General features: G+C 48.4%; 1 protein-coding gene across 1 annotated transcript in view; it reads left to right on the forward strand.

Annotated features, from left to right (window-relative positions):
* LOC132494165 (guanylate cyclase 2D-like) overlaps window positions 1-20,696 on the forward strand; it is an 88,340-nt gene that overhangs the window by 14,714 nt on the left and 52,930 nt on the right. Inside the window, 3 exon segments of the mRNA XM_060105189.1 lie at window positions 13,413-13,537; window positions 19,132-19,712; window positions 19,879-19,888. Of these exon segments, the coding sequence (XP_059961172.1) occupies window positions 13,413-13,537; window positions 19,132-19,712; window positions 19,879-19,888 (716 nt within the window).

Here is a 20,696-nt window from a genome sequence, read left to right on the forward strand (position 1 = left end):
GGGACAGGGCAAGAGACCATTCCTTCAACTCCATTTATGGAGCATCTACTCTATATATCAGGCCCCCTGCTAATTATTATATGTATGAAAACAACGAACGAGGAACCTTGGTGTTAAGGAAGCTGAGGCCCAGAGAGGCAAATTGACATGTTCAGAGTCACACAGCACATCAGGGGCAGAGCAAGAACTGAACTCTCTAAGTCCCAACCTTTTCCACCCTTACTGGGCGTGACTCTGGAGGACAGTACCAGGCAGTGGTGGGGACAGGGTCCCCCACTCTGAGCATTCTCATGTGCACTTACTCCAGACCATCCCTCTCTCCCCCATTCCTCAGCATGAATGGAAGTTGGATATACCTTTGACTTCTGTTTTCTGTGCTTCTCTCCACCTCTCAAGTTGCAGACTGTGAAAGTATATGCCCCAAGTAAGGCCTAGGCCAGGTGGTGCTGGGGGAGGGTCTTGCTGAGACAGATGGAGAAACCAAGCCCAGGCAAATATTAGCATATCAGATGTGGTGAAGGCGAGGGTCTGAACCAGAAAGCAGTAATGTGTCACCTGCAAAGTGCAGGTGGGGAGTGGGGGAGGAGTCCAGAAGCAGGGGATGGAGGTTAACATGTATGGCATTTTTATGATCTAGATCTGGAAGTCACATATCATCACTTTGATTGTACCCTATTGGTCAAGGCAAGCGCCAACAAGCGCCTGCCAGGTCCAAGGGCAGAGGACGTAGACTTTGCTTCTTGATGGGGAGTGGCAAGCTCCTAAATGAGCATGTGGGATGGGAGATATTGTTGCAGCCGTCTTCGGAAAATAAAATTTGCCACACTCATTTTGCAGATCATGTTTTCACTTTCCTTATGGTATCTTTTGATGATCATAAGTTCTAAACTCTATAGCAATAAAATTTATTGCACTTTTGCATTCATGTTTGCATTTTTAATGTCTTATTTTAAAAAGTCCTCTATCTTAAGTTCATAAAGCAATGTATATGTTCTATATGTTCTCCAAAAATTAACAGAAAAGTTGGCTCTCAAATTTAGGCTCTTAATCCATCTGGAATTGATTTTTGCGTCTGGTGTGAGGTGAAGATCACACTTCATTTTTTGCCGAAAGTTAACCAGAAATATTAGTGCCGTTCAGTGACTAGTCCTTTCTTCATCTGCAATACAGCTGTCATAGATCAAGTTTCCACATATGCAAGGACCTATTTCTAGGGTCTCTATTCTGTTTCATTGCTCCAGTTGTTTACCACCTATGTCAACACCCACACTTTCTTAATTTCTATGGTTTTATGATAAGTCTCAATAGCTGCTAGGGCAGGCCCCTCACCTGATTTTTCTTTTGGGGGAGTATCTTGGCTTTTTTGCTTGTCTATTTAAAAAAAACATGTTAAAATTGACCTGTAAAATTCTCCAAAAGATCTGCTGGAATTTTGATTGGAATGATATGGAATCTATCCATCAATTTGGAGATAATTGACACCAATAATTGATGATTTTTTATCCATGAATCTTAAGTATCCCCTACTTTTTAAAGGTCTTTAATGTTTTTTAATAAAATGTTTTCAATAAAATATTTCTTCGCAAAAGAGCTTGCATGTCTTCTGTTAAATTTATTTCAAGGTACACTTAAATTTTTGTTTCTATTGTAAATGCATCTTTTAAAAAACTTACATTTTTGGGAGTTCCCTGGAGGTCCAGTGGTTAGGACTCCACGCTTCCACTGCCGGGGGCACGGGTTCGATCTTTGGTGGGGAATGCCGCAACTAAGATGCCGCATGCCGTGCGGCCAAAAAAAAAAAAATGACATTTTTGAATTTTATGTTGCCAGTATATAAAAATGCAGCTGGTATTAATGTATTTATCTTATGTTCACCCACTTCCTAAACGCTATTATTTTAATGATTTGTTTCAGGATTGTTTGTAGATTCCACGTAGACAATATCATCTGTAAACAATTAAGAGTTTTGTTTTTCCTTTCATATCTTTGTACTTCTCGTTTCTTCTCTTTACTGTATTGCCTTGACTAGGGGCTCCAGAACCGAATTGGATAGAATTTGTGACAGCAAGTATCCTTGTCCTGTTCCTAATTTTAAAGAGAATTTTTTAAAAAACAACTCACTGTTGACTATAAAGTTTGTTTGTGAGAGTTGTGTAGGTATTCTTTACGAGGTTTAGGAGGTTTTTATCTCTTCCAAGTTTGCCAAGAGTTCTTTTTAAAATTATGAACATTGAATTTCACTGAATCCTTTTCTAAAAAACCTACTAGATGAAAATACGGCTTTTCTCCTTGAGTCTGCTATTGATCAATATTAGTTAAGATTTGACTGTGAATGACAGAAATCCCCAAATAATAGCATCTTAAACATAAGAGTTCATGTCTTTCTCATATACCAATCCAAAGTAGGCAATTCATGGGTAGTTTGGCAACCTGCTGCAGGAAGTCCCTCAACGGCCCAGGCTGTGCCACCTCTCAAGGGGGCGGACCTCAGGATCCAAGATGGCGCTCCTGCAGCACAGGCAGTGGAGGACCCGCCAGGCAGGGGGCAGAGGGCCAGCCAGCTGACTCTCAAGAAAGGCCCTTGGAGTCTGGTGCCCTAGACTTAGCTTGCAGTTTTATTTGGGATTTTTTATATACATGTTCATATTTCTATAAGCTTACAATTTTTCTTTATCACACCGACTCTGATTTTCATATGAAAATGTTTATGAATTTGGGGTTATTCATTCCTTGAAGGTTTGGCATTGTTCAGATGAAAAACTTTATTTGGGAGTTTTATTGTGGGAAGGTCAAAAAAACTTTTTAACAATTTCACATTTACAGCAAAGTTGCGAGTGCCCGTAATTTATATTTTCCCTCAAAGAATATTTTAGTGTTTCCTACAAACGAGGACATTTTCCTACATAACCACAATAGGAACATCAAAATCAGGAAATGAACATGTATGCATTACTATAATCTACTCCTTACACCTGATTCATGTTTCTCTAATTGTCCCAGTAATGTCCTTTAGAGCCAAAGGATCCAGTTCAAAATCTTGTGTTGTGCTGTGCCTTAGTCTCCTTCAGACTGGAATGGCTCCTCAGCCCTTCCTTGACTTTCATGATCTTGATGCTTTTGAAGACTACAGGCCAGTTATTCTGTAGGATGCCCTTCAACTTTGGTTTGTCTGATACTACCTCATGATTAGAATCTTGAACAGGAACATCACAGAAGTGACGCTGTGTTCTTCTCAGTGCATCCCATCAGGTGGCACATGATTTCATTTGCTCCATTACTGGTGATGTTCACTTTGATCACTCTGATGGTTCTTGCCAAGCTTCTCCACAGGAAAATTACTGCAGAAAATTATTTCTTTTCCATTTGTGGTGAATAAGTATTTTGTGGGGAAGTATTCTGAAACGGTATCAGTATCCCATTCTACATCAAAATCTCCCTCCCTCCTCCTTCTTTCCCTCCCTCCCTGACAGTTTGGACTTCTGGTTTCTTATTCAATGAGTTATAATCTGTTCTTCTTCTTATTTATTCTGACACACAGAGTATTCCAGATTTGACCAGCAACTTCTGTGTCTTTTTGATATATCCCAATCATTCTTTGAGCACTTCCTTACTTTCCATGAGCTTTTCCAGGCTCATCTTTTTCCTTCCCTGTTCCAGGCTTGGAATAAGCCCTTTCTACAAGGAGCCCCGGTTCCTTTTAGAAGCTAAGATCTAAGTGTTAAGGGTGCTCATTGCTATTGGAATGTTACTACTCCAGCTCCTCTCAGTGGAAAGAGCTAGAAAGCATATCTATCTGGAAAACCACGACCTCCAATTCCACTCCAACATCACACAGAAAATTCTATTTTTCTCTCTTTCCGTGTTTGTAACTCCCTCCTCTAACAGTGAGAAAACTGGCTTCCATTATGCTGAATATGTTTACTTATTTGATCATATGTAACCAGTCTACCGTCATAGGCACTGCCTCCCTCCTCCATGTGGGTAACTTCCTAACCCTTTCTGTGCTCTGATACCCTGTGCCAGGCCAACTCCCATATGGGCCCAGGACTTGGCAAAGGGGAAGTAAAGGTCAACATTTGTTGAACTGACCACTCAATGGTCAGTCCTTAACACTGACCAAGAAATTCAAATCTTATTCTATGAAAATCTCTTTTAACTTTGAATTGTCACTGCAAAGGAAATCATTTGCTCCCATAACTGGGAAGAGAATTTTAAAAATAATGTCAAATAAGGAAAACACACGGTTAAAAATTCTCAAAGAATTCGGGCCTCCCTGGTGGCGCAAGTGGTTGAGAGTCCGCCTGCCGATGCAGGGGATACGGGTTCGTGCCCCGGTCTGGGAGGATCCCATATGCCGCGGAGCGGCTGGGCCCGTGAGCCATGGCCGCTGAGCCTGCGCGTCCGGAGCCTGTGCTCCGCAACGGGGGAGGCCACAACAGTGAGAGGCCCGCATACCGCAAAAAAAAAAAAAAAAAAAAAAAAAAAAAAAAAATTCTCCAAGAATTCTTGTACCCTCAGAATACATTGCTGGACTCCTGATTTGAGACCCTTTCTCTAAAACATGTGTTATGCTTCTGCACCTTTGTAAGCAGCGTTCACTAGGGTGGTTACACAATCTTGATAACTATGAATCATTGTTAAGCAGGCTCACTGTTAATGATTCTGGTGCCCCTGCTCTGCTTGGTCCCAGATTGAGAAACAGTGACTTCTGGTATCTGTTGTTCACGATTATTCCATCTCTTTCTTGGTTGTCAGCTGACATTTCTTAGGCCTGCCAGCGTGCCCACCTCCAGGGTGCTTCCTTCTGATTTATTGGTTTAATCTGAAGAGGTCTGATGAGCCAAATCACTGGACTGGATAAGAATGTGTGGAAGTGGAAATCACTGCGTTAGTATTGGTTCAGCCCATACCACACCCCCAGTTTCTCTGTCTGAAGCTGGGACCTGGACAGGCAGGAGGTCCTCAGGTCTGTGGGCCAGTGCCAGCCCCCCAACTTAGGGAGAGGCCAGGTGTTCCCTGTTCTGGGTGCCCAGGGTCTCCCCATCAGGCAGCCTATCCTGTGGGCCAGACCCAAGACCCTCTCTCCACCCCTCCTCTTTTTTTTTTAATTAATTAATTTATTTGTTTTTGGTTGCGTCGGGTCTTAGTTGCGGCATGTGGGATCTTTGTTGCAGCACACAGGCTTCTCTCTAGCTGTGGCATGTGGGCTTTCTTTTCTCTAGTTGCGGCGTGCAGGTTTTCTCTCTCTAGCTGTGGCGCATGGGCTCCAGGTTGCGTGGGCTCTGTAGTTTGCGGACGCAGGCTGTCTCATTGAGGCGTGTGAGCTCAGTCGTTGTGGCACGTGGGGCTTAGTTGCCCCATGACATGTGGGATCTGAGTTCCCTGACCAGGGATCGAACCTGCATCCCCTGCATTGGGTCTTCGTTTCTGTGCGAGGGCTTTCTCTAGTTGTGGCAAGCGGGGGCCACTCTTCATCGCGGTGCGCGGGCCTCTCACTGTCGCGGCCTCTCTTGTTGAGGAGCACAGGCCCCAGACGCGCAGGCTCAGTAGTTGTGGCTCACGGGCCTACTTGCTCCGCGGCATGTGGGATTTTCCCAGACCAGGGCTCGAACCTGTGTCCCCCTGCATTAGCAGGCAGATTCTCAACCACTGCGCCACCAGGGAAGCCCCCATCCCCTGCATTGGAAGGTGGATTCTTTACCACTGGACCACCAGGGAAGTCCTCCATCCCTTCTGTTCTTGATCCTCAACCATTTTGGGCTTTCTGCTGGACTCTCATCTTTTCTCCAGGTTTCTTTCCCTTTTCACTAGCTTTGTCACCTGTATTCTAAGCCTGATTCTGGCACTGATTTGCTGGGCCTCAGTTTTCTCATCTGGAAAATAGGGGTGAGGGTTGAATGTGGTAGGTCTTAAGGCCCCTCCAGGCTCTGCCCTCTCCTCCTCCCATCTCTGGCATACTCCCTTTTAGTTGCCACCTCTCTTTTTGCTCCTTGTCTATTTATCATACACTATTTCCCTGTCTGCCTCTGATTCTCTTGGAGTTCCTCTCTTTCCTCTTACTATGATTTTATTGCCCTCTCTGAACATCTACTTCCTAACTTAATTCTTCTTTCTTGAATCTCTTTCTCCCTCTCTCCCTTCCTCTGTTTCTATTGCTTCTGATTCTATGGACTCTTTTCCCTCTCTGCCCTTCTCCCTGGCTTTCTACCTCTTCCCCATCTATGACAACTGTGTTCTGAACTGTTTCTCCTTCTTACCCCATCACTACTTGATCACTGCTCCATTTAACTCCCTGACCAACATTGCTTTCTCAACCTATTCCTGGACCAGTGTTTCTGGGTCCACACCCCATCTCTACCCCTGCCCAGAGTCCCCTTTCCCAGGCATGCCCTGGCCTGGGGCTGGGATCTGGGAGCTGATGCCACGCGGCCCCTACCAGAGCCAGGCTCCTCCCTGTGATGAAGACAGCAGCTGTGAGGCTGGCTCCAGCAGGCACGTTGGGCCCAGTTGGCTGCCTCTGTTTGAAAGAAGGCTCCAAAAGTCAGACGCAGCACTCAGAGGGAGTGTCACGTCCTGCCACAGCCCAAAACTGGAGAGCAGGCGTCAGCTGTACAAGCAATCGCATTCCATGTTTGCATGCGTGTGTGTGTGCGTGTGCGCACACACACACACACACACACACAGCTGGGGCATGAGCATTGGCAGTCATCTCTCATTGAGCTGGCATTCAGGTTCGTCTAAAGAGTGTTCCTCTTTTTGGAGTCTACTACGGCCTTAATTGCAAGCTTTCAGCCCTTGGAACGTTCCCCATGTAGACACAGATCAAGGCTCAGTAAGGAGAGAGAATTCTGACCCATCCATGGGTTAGGATCTGGTTTCCGTCCTATAAAACCCACAGGTCCTGCACTTTGTTGTCTGGCCCCATGCTTTCCAGAACCCCTAACAGACATTTGCTGCGCACATCCCAACCCGTGTCAGGCGCACTTGTCACCCCACACAAACCTCACAGCAACCCCAGGAGGCAGGCCCAATTGTCCCCCATTAGGCAGGTGAGGAGACAGGCTCCCAAGATCACAGGACAGTTCAGAGGCGTTTTCAGCCCAGCACAAGTCTGACCTGCCTATAGTGTGGTCTACCCACTGTGACAATCCAACGATGAAAATTTGACAGTGGGAGGAGAAGCTGAGAGATCCTTCCCAAGCAGACCATTGGCAGCTGGTTCTAGTCTTAGAAAAGGCACAACAGCAAAAAAAGCTGTCAGATCTGATATCCCAGTAGGTGCCATGTTATAGCCAGATATCTGACCAGAGGCTCAGGTTCTGCATTTTGGAGGTGAGGGAACGCGGCAGTGAGCTTGGGGGGCACATCACAAGTAGCACAATCTTTTTCTTTTTGGGGGGTGGGCACACTACCATGCAGCATGCGGGATCTTCGTTCCCCAACCAGGGATCAAACCTACACCCCCTGCAGTGAAAGCTCAGAGTCTTAACCACTGGACCTCCAGGGAAGTCCCACAAGTAGTGCAATCTTAAAGGAAACAAGATGGCCCCAAAGGGTGGCCTCAGATGTCAGAGTGGGAAGTGGCAGGCTGCCTGTTTGGAGGTGCCAGCCGGTGGTCTGGCAGCACAGGGAGCAGCTGCCTCCCGCCCCGACTCACTGCCAGGGCCCTTGACGTGGAGCCAGCGTGGGTGCCCCAGGTCTCTACGCCCTGGTGTCACTTCACGCATTCAGCCCTGCTCCCAGAACGTGGCTAGCTCTGCAGAACCATGCTGGGCCAGAGCTGTCTGGGGTCCTGGGGCCATGGAGAAGAATTGGACAGCACTTGAGGCTGCAAACTCTCAGCTTCATGCCCTCCAGGGCGCTGCCACGGGCCCCCCTGACAAGTGTGGCTCACTTTCTCATCAGGCTGCTTCTCACAGTTTTCTGGATCCTCCCATCTACTTCTTACTATTTTCTGCTGGCTCCTTGTCAGTTGAAGTGTCTCTGCCAGCTTGCCCTCTGTTGCCTCTGTCCTGCTCAATCATTTTGCTGGAGATTGGGGTCCAGCACATGCATGAGGAGGGGAAGGGCTGAGATTCACCAGACCACAGGGTCCACGCCAGAGACGGTTGCTTCCACCTCCTTTTGTGCCTCCACTTGTTACTGAACAAACGCAAGTTTATGTACCTGAAGCACAGTGAGGCCAAACAAACCTAAACGTCAGAGTTTGGAGCAGGGAAAGGTTTATTGCAGGGCCATGCAAGGAGAATGGGTCAGTCATGCCCCCCCAAATCCTGAACTCCCTGAAGGGTTTCAGCAAAGCATTTTTAAAGGCAAGGTGAGGGAGGGGCGTGGTTGGTTCTCAAAAACTTCTTGCTGTCAGAATCCTTTGTGCTTGCAGCTGCCCATGCAGGTCAGGTCACGATGTTCCTGTAAACCTCCAATGAGACAAATGTTATTTTTAATCTCTATATGAAGGGGAAAGTGTTATACCTTTAAAGGTCAGAGCCTTGAGAATGGGTTATCCTGTACATTTCAGGCTATTGGCAACACTCTTGACTTGAAGCAAAAGCAGTAGAATACAAAGGTTAAAGTAAAAGAAACAGATCTAATATGGAGTCAGATTTGTTCTTCCCTATAACACACCCTCCACTAGGTGGCAATCCTCTGCCCCTCCCACTAGGTTACAGCAGGGGCCTTGGCTTAGTCACCCAGTCTCCTTGGTACCAAGGACAGGGCTGGCGTAGAATAAGGGCTCAGAAAAGGTTGAAGCCACAGACAGACGAAGGGGTGAATCTCAACAAGCTGGACTCACGGATGGGCGGAGCTTTATGAAGAATGAAGGCAAAGATCCTGCTCAAGCCAGGACAGGGAGTAGGGTCACGTACTGCTGGTGGAAGAGGCAGACCCTCAGGTGGCAGAGCCTGTCACTCACCATGGTGAGCAGCTTTGGGGGCTGCAGAAGCAGGTTTAGACCCGGGTGGGTACAGTCCCACTCAAGTCTACACTGGCCTGCAGCACCTTGGCAGGTTTTAGACGCTGACTTATGAGGAGTAAAAGGGCAAATAGAGCACCACCGCTTTTCCTTTGGGTCCTCCCCCAGTCTCAGGGAAGACCTGCTCTCTACAAGCCACTTGCTAAAACAGGAGTGCTGCAGTGTGGACCATATTCCTCCTCAGGGTCAGGGCCCAGGGGACCAGCTTATGATCCAAAGCCAGCTCGCTCTTTTGTGTTCCAGGCAGGTCTCTCCACTTGCTCCAGGGAAACACGACATTGGTTTTCTGTTCATTTTTTGAAGGTCTTGGCTTTCTGCAGGTTGCTGCTAGTTGACAAGCTCATTCCAAGGCAATTCAAGCCAGGCCTGATCCTTGCGATAAATCCCTGGCAGGGATCACGAGTGACAACAACACATAAAATAAATGTCTAGGGAAAAACTCAGCCTTCTGAAACAGATGGCAAATTTGCACCCAGCCACCCGAGGAGATGCAAGTCGAGTTCCACATTAAAATGTTAATTTCCCACATTACAGAAGTGTACCTGGAGCTCCTGGGCGGGCTGTTAAATGGTTATTTGGTATCCACCCCAGGTGGCAGGATGAGTTCACTTAACTCAGCCCTTGTCTCCAAGAACCTTCCTTAGCCTCAGAGCAGTTTCCACCCCTAAAATTTCCACATTCACCTGGAACTGTCTCCATTGCCCCGAACCACTTTGATCCTAACAGAATTTTCTCTATTCACTTAGAAATCTCATCAGGATCCTTGGAGACCATCTTTACTTCCCATCTTGTATTTGCTTGGTGGCCTCGGGAAAGTCAAACAACCACTCTGAGCCGTGAATACCTCACTTCCAAGTGTTGAGGGCATCTGGCATACTGAGTGCTCTCTAGTGTATCTCATTTAATCCTCACGACAAACCTAAAAGGTACACTTATTTCCCCATTTTACAAAGGGAAACAGGGCTCTGGTGTGTGAAGTGTTCTCCCTGAGGCCCCTGTTACTGGAGGCAGGCGTGAGGGTCTGTCTCTAAGCCTGTGCTCTTTACGCCTCACCTTGTGCCCTGTGGTCTCTGACCTGGTTTTCTGTGTATCTATCCTTTCACCTGCCAGAGTTGCCCACAAGCTACAGACCAGGACCAGGGCTTGGCTACAGTGCCCTCCTTCAAGAGGCTTTTTCCTGCCAGGAAACTCTAGTCTAGGCTAATTATTGGAGCCTTGGTGCCCTCTGCTGGATAAAGGCTAAAAGACCAGCCAGCGTCCACCCTGGTACAGTAACATCTTTTTCAAAAGGGCATTTTTTTTTGTCCATCCATCCATCTATCCACCCATCTTTCATCCTTCCATTCACGCATCCACCTCCCCCCGCCACATACCCATCCATCCACCCACCCACCCCCATCCATCTCAGTTTCACCGTTGTCTGGAGGCATCACCCTCATTCTCTGGGGCTCCTGTTCTGCACCAGGGCTCAGTGACACAGAGAGGGAAAGAAGGTAGCCCTGCATCTGTGTCCCCCTTTCCTGTTTGCAGAGTGCCTCCACCTCATTGTACCCTTTGTCCCCACAGCAGCCCTAAGGGCCGTTAAAATCCCCATTTAACTGGCGAGGAAAGTGAGACCCAGAGAGGCAAAGCAGCACAGTGCAGTAGAAACAGTTTTGGGGACAAAGACAGGTTACAAATCAGGGCTCTGTCATTTACTAATTCTGCCACCTCGGGAAAGTTTATTAAGCTTTGTGAACTTCAATCCCTCATCTGTAAAGTTAACTCACCCAATTGATATTTAATGTGCATATGCTCTGTGCCAGGCTTGGCTTTGGGGCTACAGCAATGAATAGGACTGAACAGGTCCTTGCCCCTTCAAGCCTTGCACTGTGAAGGTTATAATGAGGCTTAAATGAGGTGAGAATATACCACAGTGACACCTGACTGCCATTTATGTCACGTCATGTTATGACCTATGTGAGGAACGTGAAAGGATTTGGGGATGCTTTCCTGGGAAAAGAAAAGATGAGGGAAAGCTTGGCATTATGTTAAAAAAATAAAAGCAGCACATATTGGGGTTGAGGTCATGGGCTCTGGAGCTCGATCGCCTGGTTCTAAATCCTAGCTCTGCCCCTCAAGAGCTTTGTAATCTGCAGCAGCAAAATGGAGACAGTAAATTCAACACAGACTTACTGTATATGGAATAAGTGCCAGGCAGGGTCTTAAGGCGCCAGAAATGAACAAGACAGGGAAGGCTTGTCCTGTCTCATAGGAGTGTGACGATGAAATGAATCATTACATGGGAAACACCTATAATGGTCCTAAACATAACGTGTTTGCTATTATGATTATCTTGGCTGTTGCAAAGGCTCTATGGATGGTATTTACTGGTACTTTGTGTTTGATGATGCCTCTTGACCGTCTGGGGCTGATGACAGCCAGAGGGTACAGGCTTGCCCTGCTGGCAGAGAATATAGAACAAGGACGAGGATGTGGAGGTCAGAGGACACAGGTTTCTCAATGCTACAGGACAGAAGCATTAACAGCTGACTGGCTTACAGCAGGGCAGTGGCCCAGGGAATAGTGAGTGGTCAGTAACCAGTGGATATGTGCAAGTGTGGGTGGAGATACACAGAGCTCTTGTCCTGTCTGAGAGGTGTCTCAGAGACCACTTAAGGCTCCTTCATCAGTTAAGGACTTCCATTTTTCTGGAGGACAGATGGAGTGGACTCTAGAACCCCTGGAGAGATCCTGGATTCTGGTTAGTTTTGGTCAATGAGAAGCCTAGCAGCAAGGGTAAGAGATATGGGATTGGGTTTCTACTTCCCTTGATTCTTTCCTGTGGGGACATCATTGTCTGGATGTGTCCTTTCACCTTTCGAGGCAGCCAACTGTCTTCCAGGCTCCAGAAAACTCCTTCCCCTCATCCCTTTGGACCTGGAGAGGCCATAGTTCTGTTACCATTAGTCTCAAGTTACTGCAATATTCTTTAGAAACCCCTGCTCCCACCTTTATAATAGGCCTTTGTAAACAAGCCCTTCTAGTATTACCCTAATTTGAGTCTGCCCTCAGTTTCCTGCTAGGACTCTGTCTAGTGCCAAGAGTGCCCTTAGGAACTAGATTCTCCAAATAAGATTCTGGAACTGGGTTGGTCCTGTATTTGAGCAACATGGGGATAATCTCCTGCTAGGGGAAATAGGGTGCAAGTAATTCATGACACCTGGTAGTATCACAGTCACTAAAATGATCATGGGTAGTAGCATGGGATGCGGTGCAGGTTGGAAGGCCAGACTTTGGCATATCAAGTGGCTGTGGCACTCTGCCCTGTGGCAACAATACTGGTTATAAAGACAGTGGAGGGACTTCCCTGGTGGCTCAGTGTTTAAGAATCCACCTGCCAATGCAGGGAACAGAGGTTCGAGCCCTGGTCTGGAAAGATTCCCACATGCTGCGGAGCAACTGAGCCCATGTGCCGCAACTACTGAGCCCACGCTCTAGAGCCCGAGAGCCACGACTACTGAGCCCGCGTGCCACAACTACAGAAGCCCATGAACCTAGAGCCCATGCTCCGCAACAAGAGAAGCCACCGCAATGAGAAGCCCGAACATCACAAGAAAGAGTCGCCCCCGCTCTTCTCCGCAACTAGAGAAAGCCCATGCGCAGCAATGAAGACCCAACACAGCCAAAAATAAATTTATTTAAAAAAAAAAACAGGGCTTCCCTGGTGGCGCAGTGGTTGAGAGTCCGCCTGCCGATGCAGGGGACACAGGTTCGTGCCCCGGTCCAGGAAGATCCCACATGCCGCAGAGCGGCTGGGCCCGTGAGCCATGGCCGCTGAGCCTGCACGTCTGGAGCCTGTGCTCTGCAACGGGAGAGGCCACAACAGTGAGAGGCCCGCATACTGCAAAACAAACAAACAAACAAAAAAAACATCTTCCAAGATCATGGGCATTTATGAAGTTAAAAAAAAAAAAACAGACAGTGGAGGCACATGGCTTCTTCCTACAGCCCAAGAGATCATATATATATATATATATAGAGAGAGAAAATAAATAGAAAATTATGACCATAAAATTGAGAACATGTGTGAACAACTGAAGGTTTCCATGAGAGCTTGAAGGAGTCCCTCATGTCTGTGGGTGCAAGGAGGGTATAAGCGAGGACCAAACCCAGAATCTGATGGTAAAGTTTGCAGAGTTGCAACACCTCCACCCCAGGTCTCTTATATTGAAGGAGGAGTGTTGATAGGAAAGGACTGGGACCCCAGGACATGGGGTGGAGGAATCTGGGGAGAAATGGATGGGGCTGAGAATTCTGATCTGCAAATTCCCCTAAATCCCCTTCACCAGCGGAAGCAGCCCCTCCCTACCTAAGTGCACTTCCTTATCTGCATAAAAGCCTTTCAGTGGTCGCCCGGGGAGCAGTAATTCTATAAGCTGATACCTATGCTCCTCAGAACACCCTCATCATCCTCATCGCCTCCAAGCCCATGACCAGCACTCAGCCCCAGCAGAGCCTGGAGGAGAAGTGCAAATTAGTAACCTCAGATACAACTCAGAAGTTGACCAAAGAACTGATATTGTAGTCGAAAAGGTAAACTTGGCAGTTAGTAAGTTTATTACTCCCATGTGGTCTTGCTACATCTAATAAATCTTAAATTTGATGAAAACAAAAACAAAGACAAAAACAAAAACAAAAAAAACCCCTGCACTGTGAGAAGATAGCTTATAAAGTGTAATACTTCTAAGACTCTTTCAATCTATATAAGCAGGAGCCTGTGGGAGTGGATTCCGAGGGTGTTAGACCAAGGGGAAGAATTATAAGAATTGATTGGGCCAAATTCACTGAGATGGGTGCCCTAGCCTAGGATGTGGAATTTAATATTTTGACTTGATCACCCAGGAGTGGTTTCTTTTTAAATTTATTTTTTAATGGAGTAAAATTGCTTTACAATGTTGTGTTAGTTTCTGCTGTACAGTGAAGTGAATCAGCTATATGTATACCTATATCCACTCCCTCTTGGACTTCCCTCCCACTCCCCCGCATCCCCTCATCTAGGTCATCACAGAGCACGGAGCTGAGCTTCCTGTGCTTTATAACATGTTCCCACTAGCTCTCTATTTTACGCATGGTAGTGTATATATGTCAATCCTAATCTCCCAATTCGTCCCACCCTCCCCTTCCCTCTCTGTGTCCACATGTCCATTCTCTATGTCTGCGTCTCTATTCCTGCCCTGGAAATAGGTTCATCTGTACCATTTTTCTAGATTCCACATGTATGTGTTAATATACGATATTTGTTTTTCTCTTTCTGGCTTACTTCACTCTGTATGACAGACCCTAGGTCCGTCCACATCTCTACAAATGACCCAGTTTCATTCCTTTTTATAGCTGAGTAATATTCCATTGTATATAGGTACCACATCTTCTTTATCCATTCATCTGTCGTTGGACATTTAGGTTGTTCACATGTCTTGGCTATAATAATCTGATTAATTGAAGCTTGGACACAGTGATGGCCTTACTGAACAATGTTGAAATTCCAGAACTTCTTTGGAACAATGTGTAGGAAGTCTGAAGCCTCAGGAGAGTGGGCACGTTGGAGTGGATCTATTATATGCAACCTGCTCACAACCCTAGGAGAAGCTGGAGGACACTCCCTTCACCCAAGCATTAAGGAATGCATTCATGGGGGTGGGAGACCTCCCCATCCATGAAGAACTCTATGGTAGTTGTCCTTTGTAGGCCAGAGATGGCCATGGGGGGTGTTGTAATGGAAGCTCCTTGATCTCAGTGTGAATAATGGGAAGCCAGGTAGATGGCAGCACTTAACCATCAGAAACAGCGGTTTCTGGGACTCCAGGAGGAAAAAAGAATGGGCGAGCCCTAAAGAAACCAGCATTATTGAGCATTCACTATGTACAGCCCAGAGAGGTTGTATAGGGTAGGTACAATCCCTAGCACATAGTACAAACTTCGTGTACTTAGAAAAGGTTAATTTCACCTTAGTAGGAGAGAGCAGGTGGCAGAGGAAGGGCTGAAAATCCATTGGATTCTGGCGTCTATCTCCACATAAGGGTTCACAACAAAAGAGAAGATAGAAAAACGGCTGTTGGGCTTCTCTGGTGGCACAGTGGTTGAGAGTCCGCCTGCCGATGCAGGGGACACAGGCTCGTGCCCTGGTCCGGGAAGATCCCACATGCCGCGGAGCAGCTGGGCCCGTGAGCCATGGCCGCTGAGCCTGCGCGTCCGGAGCCTGTGCTCCGCAACGGGAGAGGCCACAACAGTGAGAGGCCCGTGTACCGCAAAAACAAAAAACAAAAAAAAAAAAAAAGAAAAACCGCTGTTATAATTCCCAAAGAATCAATGTGGTGTGATTAGCAGAAGCCTGGACCTATAGTCAGCCCTGCCACTTTACTAGCTCTGTGCCCTTTGTCAAATTACCTAACCTCTTTGAGCTGTACTTTCCTCATATATAAAGTGGGAATAATAATGACAGTACCTGTCTCAGTGGGTTGTATAAATAGTGCCCAGCACAGGGCTTGGCACGTAGTGGATGCTCAGTAATGCTGGTTTCTTCAGTGCTCACCCATTCTTTTTTCCTCCTGGGAGTTGCAGCCAGGTGTGGAGCTGTCCGTAGTGCTGAAGACATCCTCCTTCCCTCCCTGCCTCCTTCCCTCAGTTCCTCTCTCCTTCATTCCCTCCTTCTCTTCTGTGCTTGGCTCCCCGGAGCCCTAGGGTCTGAAAAGATGGAATTTTACAAACGGTTTCTTCAGACCCCTATGGCGGACAGGAGGGAATGAGCCATATACAAGTCCCTCCCTCAGCAGGAGTCTCGGGAAGCTGGCAGGCAGCCGGAGTGGTGACTGTGGGACTGTGTGGGCTGTGGTGGGAATGGGGGCTCCCCAGGACAGAGCCCGCTTGGAGAGTCTGACATCCGAGGACGCTCACGCAGGAACCTCAGGATCTTCCGAGAGGCGATCAATCAGCTCCAACAGCACAGCGTGGCAGGTGGGTCTTTGGGGAGCTTGCCCTGAAGGAGGCAAGAAGGACCAGGTTGGGGCACAGGAGAGTGACCCTTGGATCCAGGGCTCGAAGGGCCCCTGGCTCTGACAGGAATCCCCCATCCTCCTTCCCTGGAATATTTTGGTCGTTTGTTTGTTAATGTAAATAAAGCCATCTTCATCTTTTTGCGTTATGGTAGTATGGAGTTGACTAGCTTCATGAAGTTGGTTCCATGAGCCAAGCTATCTGTGGCTAATCCTCAGTGTCCATCCCCTTGAGTCTAAGACTACAAACGGTCCCTCCCTAGGAGGGTGGCACCTGAACCCCTTGTGCCAGAGGTGGGAGCACTTGCAGCTCACACACTCCTGGGGGAAGGGTTAGGAGAGGGGACGTGGCCAGCTGCAGAGACAAAAATCACCTGTTTCCTAATTTTTGTTGACAGCTAGAATATTGGAGGTGAAGGATCTTTGGAGACCCTAAACATATAAACTAAGCCCTCCCTGTACAGGTGGCACCGAAAAGGGTGTGAACACTGTCTCACAAGTCAGAGGTGGAGGTGGGGCTAAAGGTGGCTCCTCCTCTAGCCTGGCCAGAGGCTGCCCTCGCTAAGGGCCTGAGCCTCCTGTGACCCCTTGCAGGCCATTGGCCGCAGAATTCCTGGGACACTGAGGATGGCCAGCAGGACTGAGGGACCAGGGGAGCCTCCTGCTGCTTTGTGGGATGGAGGGAAGTCCACACCTCCTTTCTGTACCCGTTTCCCCATCTGTACACAGAGGAGTTGGTTCAGATGCTTAGATCTCCAGGATCCTTCAGCTCTGATGTTCTAGGTGTTCAATAAAAGAGGTGATTTTTGTCTTTGGCTGGGAGGTGGGAAGCCAGGCTCAGGACCAACTCAGCCCTAACTTTTGATGAGACCCTGGACAAGTCACTGCCCTTCCCAGAGTCAGTTTCTTCCTCTGGAAAAGAGGATAAGAGGTCTCTCCTCAGGGTCTCTAGGAGCACCAGGCAAAGGAGTGGATCACAGGTGCTTTGGGAAGTACAGACTGAGGGGAGAGGTGTCTGTCATTAATATCAGCCGTATATGCCTATGTTCCCAACCAGAAATGATTAGCTCTTTGTGGGCCCAGAACAAACCAGCTGCTCTGAGGGGTTCGTCCTTTGGGGTGGGATCTTAGGAGACCACTTAGAGCATCACAGCGGAAGAGGAGGAATTGTACAGAGGGTCCCTCAGAGACTGGTAGAAGAGCAGCACTCCCCAAGACCCTGGCCTCTGAGCTGGGAGAAACATAGCATCACAGGCCAGGGGGGCCCAGGTCTGTCCAGCTCTGCAAACCAGCTTCTTCTACAGATGGGGAGGCTGAGGCCTTGAATGGGGCAGGGGCAGGACTGGGGCTGAAGCTCAGGCCTCCACCTCCTTGTCCAGCTTTCTTTACACCACAGTACACCTGCTTCTCCTCAAAGATCCAAAGACGGTGATGATGGTGACGGTGATGATGGTAACTATTCTGTTTCATAAGTGCCTAGTTAATTACCTACTCACCAAAATGACTATCCCCACTGTAAATACCCTACACATTTTAGTCTTCACCACAGCTCTGCCAGGTAGCTATTGTCATCTCCATTTTACAGATGAGAAAACTGAGGTTCAGAGAAGTTAAATGTCTTGCCCAAGGCCAGGGGCTAGTAAATGATAAAATCAGGATTTATTCCCCTGTGTGATGCCAAGGCCCTTCTTATTCCTCTGCACTGAACATAATTTCTAGGAGCTACTCTGCACAGACCATTGCAGTTGGCATTGGGAGGGCATCCTCTTACCCTCCTGATCTACACTCCAAGTGTACATGGTTCAGACTCTGGGAAACCCTCCGTGAGTCTTCCTCCTGGGGTCCTCAGATCCTCACCACGGGTCCTGCTACTGCCCGCACTTGTGATCCACTTTTCTCTTGGCTGGGACTTGCCTCCCTACCAGCTTGGCAGTTTCTTAAGGGTGAGATTGGATCTTCTGCCTTCCTGGGGTACCCCCAGTGGAAGGTTGTTGGCTGCATAAATAGTGTAGTAAGGAGATGGATGAGTCCTGTGGGTGAGGCATGAGCAAATGCAGGGTGCAGGCAGAGGCCAGGCAGGAGCTGCAGGATGGGCATGAGGGTCTTGGAACTGTAAGATGGAGTGGGGATGCCCCAGTCCAAATGTCAAGGAGGCCCCATGTGGGGTGGGACATGAGTTGAACAGATTTGTCCAAATCCTGTCTCTGCCAGCTCCATTCAGTTTCCTGTAGTTTCCTCATCTGTACAATGGAGATAGAAGGACCTTTGTTTGAACAGGGCTGTGAAGGGGATCGGAGATGGGGCTGTGCACAAGCATTGTAAACCTTTGAGCCGCAAGCACACAACAGGGGAGCTACCCCTACCCAGGCGCTGCTTGTGCTTTGGGGCCCACAGAGTCTGGCAGATTTAAATGCTGTGAATGGTGCTGGGCTTGAGGGTCAGAGGCAGAGGAGGCCCAGAGGGAGAACTTGGCCCACTCTGGAAGATGAGTGAAGGAAGAAATAATAACAATAGGTTGAAAGAGGTAAGATTTGTTGAACATATGAGCACCAGGGACTGCTAAGTGCTTCACACTGTGTCATTTAATCATCATGATAACTCCATAAAGTAGGTTTCATTATCCACATTTTACAGAAGAGAAAAATGAAGCTCAGAAACTTCAGAGGTTGGTCTAGAGCCACAAGGATGGGAAGCAGTGAGCCATGTGTGGCCAGCTCTGACTCTGGAACCCATGCCGAGCCACTGAGCTCCAGCCCAGGACCGTGCGTGGGTATCACGGGGCTGTGAGCCAGTCCTGCAGAGGAGGTTAGGCCCCCAGAGCTGAGGGTCTTCCGATATCATGGGTCCAAATCCCTCATTTTACCAATGAGGAGACTGAGGTTCTGGGGGCAGGAGGGGTGTCTGCCTCAAGATCATGCAGGAAGCATAGGCAGAAAATGCTAGAAAGCAAACCTTGCCTTTATCCCTCTTTCCAAGGACTGCAAGAGGGCTTGTACCCTGAAGGTTGGTCCTGGAAGCTGCTGCATAGGAAGGCCTGCCAACCCTGCCAGGGTCCGTGAGGGTCTACTCTCAGCCATCCAAGTATAGTCCCTTTCCTGCCACTTCTCTCTGTGCTGCTTTGGGGAGCTCTCCTGTGGCTGGCTGGACCTTCACCCTGGGGGTGCTGGGTCCCTGGGACTGTGACCCCATCTTTGCTCAGGCCCTCCCCAGGGTGGCTGCCCAGCTGGCTGTGAACCAAGCCAACCAGGGTTCCTCACTGGCCCTGGACTCACCGCTGACTTCCGTGGTTCTTCCCACGGGCTGTGACACCTCTAGTGCTCTGGCCACACTCCTGGCCCACGAGAACACTGTAGCTGTTTTTGTGGGCCCTGTCAATCCTGGTTACTGCCCAGCAGCAGCCCTGCTGGCCCAAGGCTGGGGAAAGACCCTCTTCTCCTGGGTGTGTGGGGTTCCAGAGGGAGGAGGTGTGCTGGTGCCCACCTTGCCTTCGGCTGCCCACGTGCTGCTGTCCATCATGAGACACTTTGGCTGGGCTCATGTGGCCATTGTGTCCTCCCACCAGGATATCTGATTGGCTACTGCCTGGCAGGTGTCCATGACTCTCAGGGCATACGGGCTGCCTGTGGGGCTGCTGACCTCTCTGGGACCTGGGGAGCAGGGGGCCACAGAGGTCCTGAAGCAGCTCTGCAGCATGGATGGCCTGAAAAGTAAGTGTATGTGGGTGCTTTCCTCCTTTGGGCAGCCGGGACTTCATATGGCTGCTGATGGGGAGTTTTCTTATATCAGACACTGGGCTGAGCACTTGACAACAGGCCCACATTTAACCCCACAGCAGCCCTGTGAGCTAGTTCTGCTGAGGTCTGCATTTTGCAGCTCAGAGAAGGTAAGTAGCATGCCCAAGTCACGCAGCTGGCAAGCAGTACAGCTGGATTTTGAGCTCTGATGCATGCGTTAATGGTGGGGTGGGAGCCAAGGGCTTTCTTGGTTCTTGCCTGGTAGAGTGAAGAAAAGGAGAGTGTAGCAGGACCGGAGTCCCAGGAAAGGTGTTAGAGCCATTCTTAGTTTCTTGAAGCTAGAGTCAGATCCTTCAGGGATTTGTTGATTGGTGGAATGCTTCCTGCATTTATTAAGCCCCTGCTGTGCTGGATGCTGGGTTGTCTGGTGAACAGGACAGACAGAGTGGTTGGTCTCTAGTGGACGACCAAGTAATGGAGAGACAGGTGTATAAGCAGGTTATGACAGAGAGGTCAAGGTCACCCCAGGGAGTGGACGCCAGGAGAACAAGAGCAGACATCGGTCCAGGCCTTGGGGGATCTGAGGAAACTTCTTGGAGGAGGTGGCACTTGGCCTGTCTTTGAGGAATTAGTTAGGCAGGGAGAGTCATGGTGGGGTGGGGTGCAGACAAGAGGTAGCACCTGGAAGACAGAAGGGACCTTAGCATTCATCTGGACTGAAGCTTTTTCAAACTGTGGGTCATGGCCCTTTTAGGTCAAGAAACCAATATAGTGAGTCAAGACTAGCACTGAAAAAAAAAAAAAAAAAAAAAGAAAGGAAGAGGCTGGACTAGAAAGAGAGAGAGAAGAATGGAACTGAGTGGGACAGAATAAAAGTGGTGAATGTGAGAGTGGAGGGCAGGCAGCTAGGAAGGTATCATTCTGGGAAACTTCCAGTTTTGTGTGTGTACTCCTTTT

This window comes from Mesoplodon densirostris, chromosome 7, assembly GCF_025265405.1.
Source record: "Mesoplodon densirostris isolate mMesDen1 chromosome 7, mMesDen1 primary haplotype, whole genome shotgun sequence".
Lineage (NCBI taxonomy): Eukaryota > Metazoa > Chordata > Mammalia > Artiodactyla > Ziphiidae > Mesoplodon > Mesoplodon densirostris.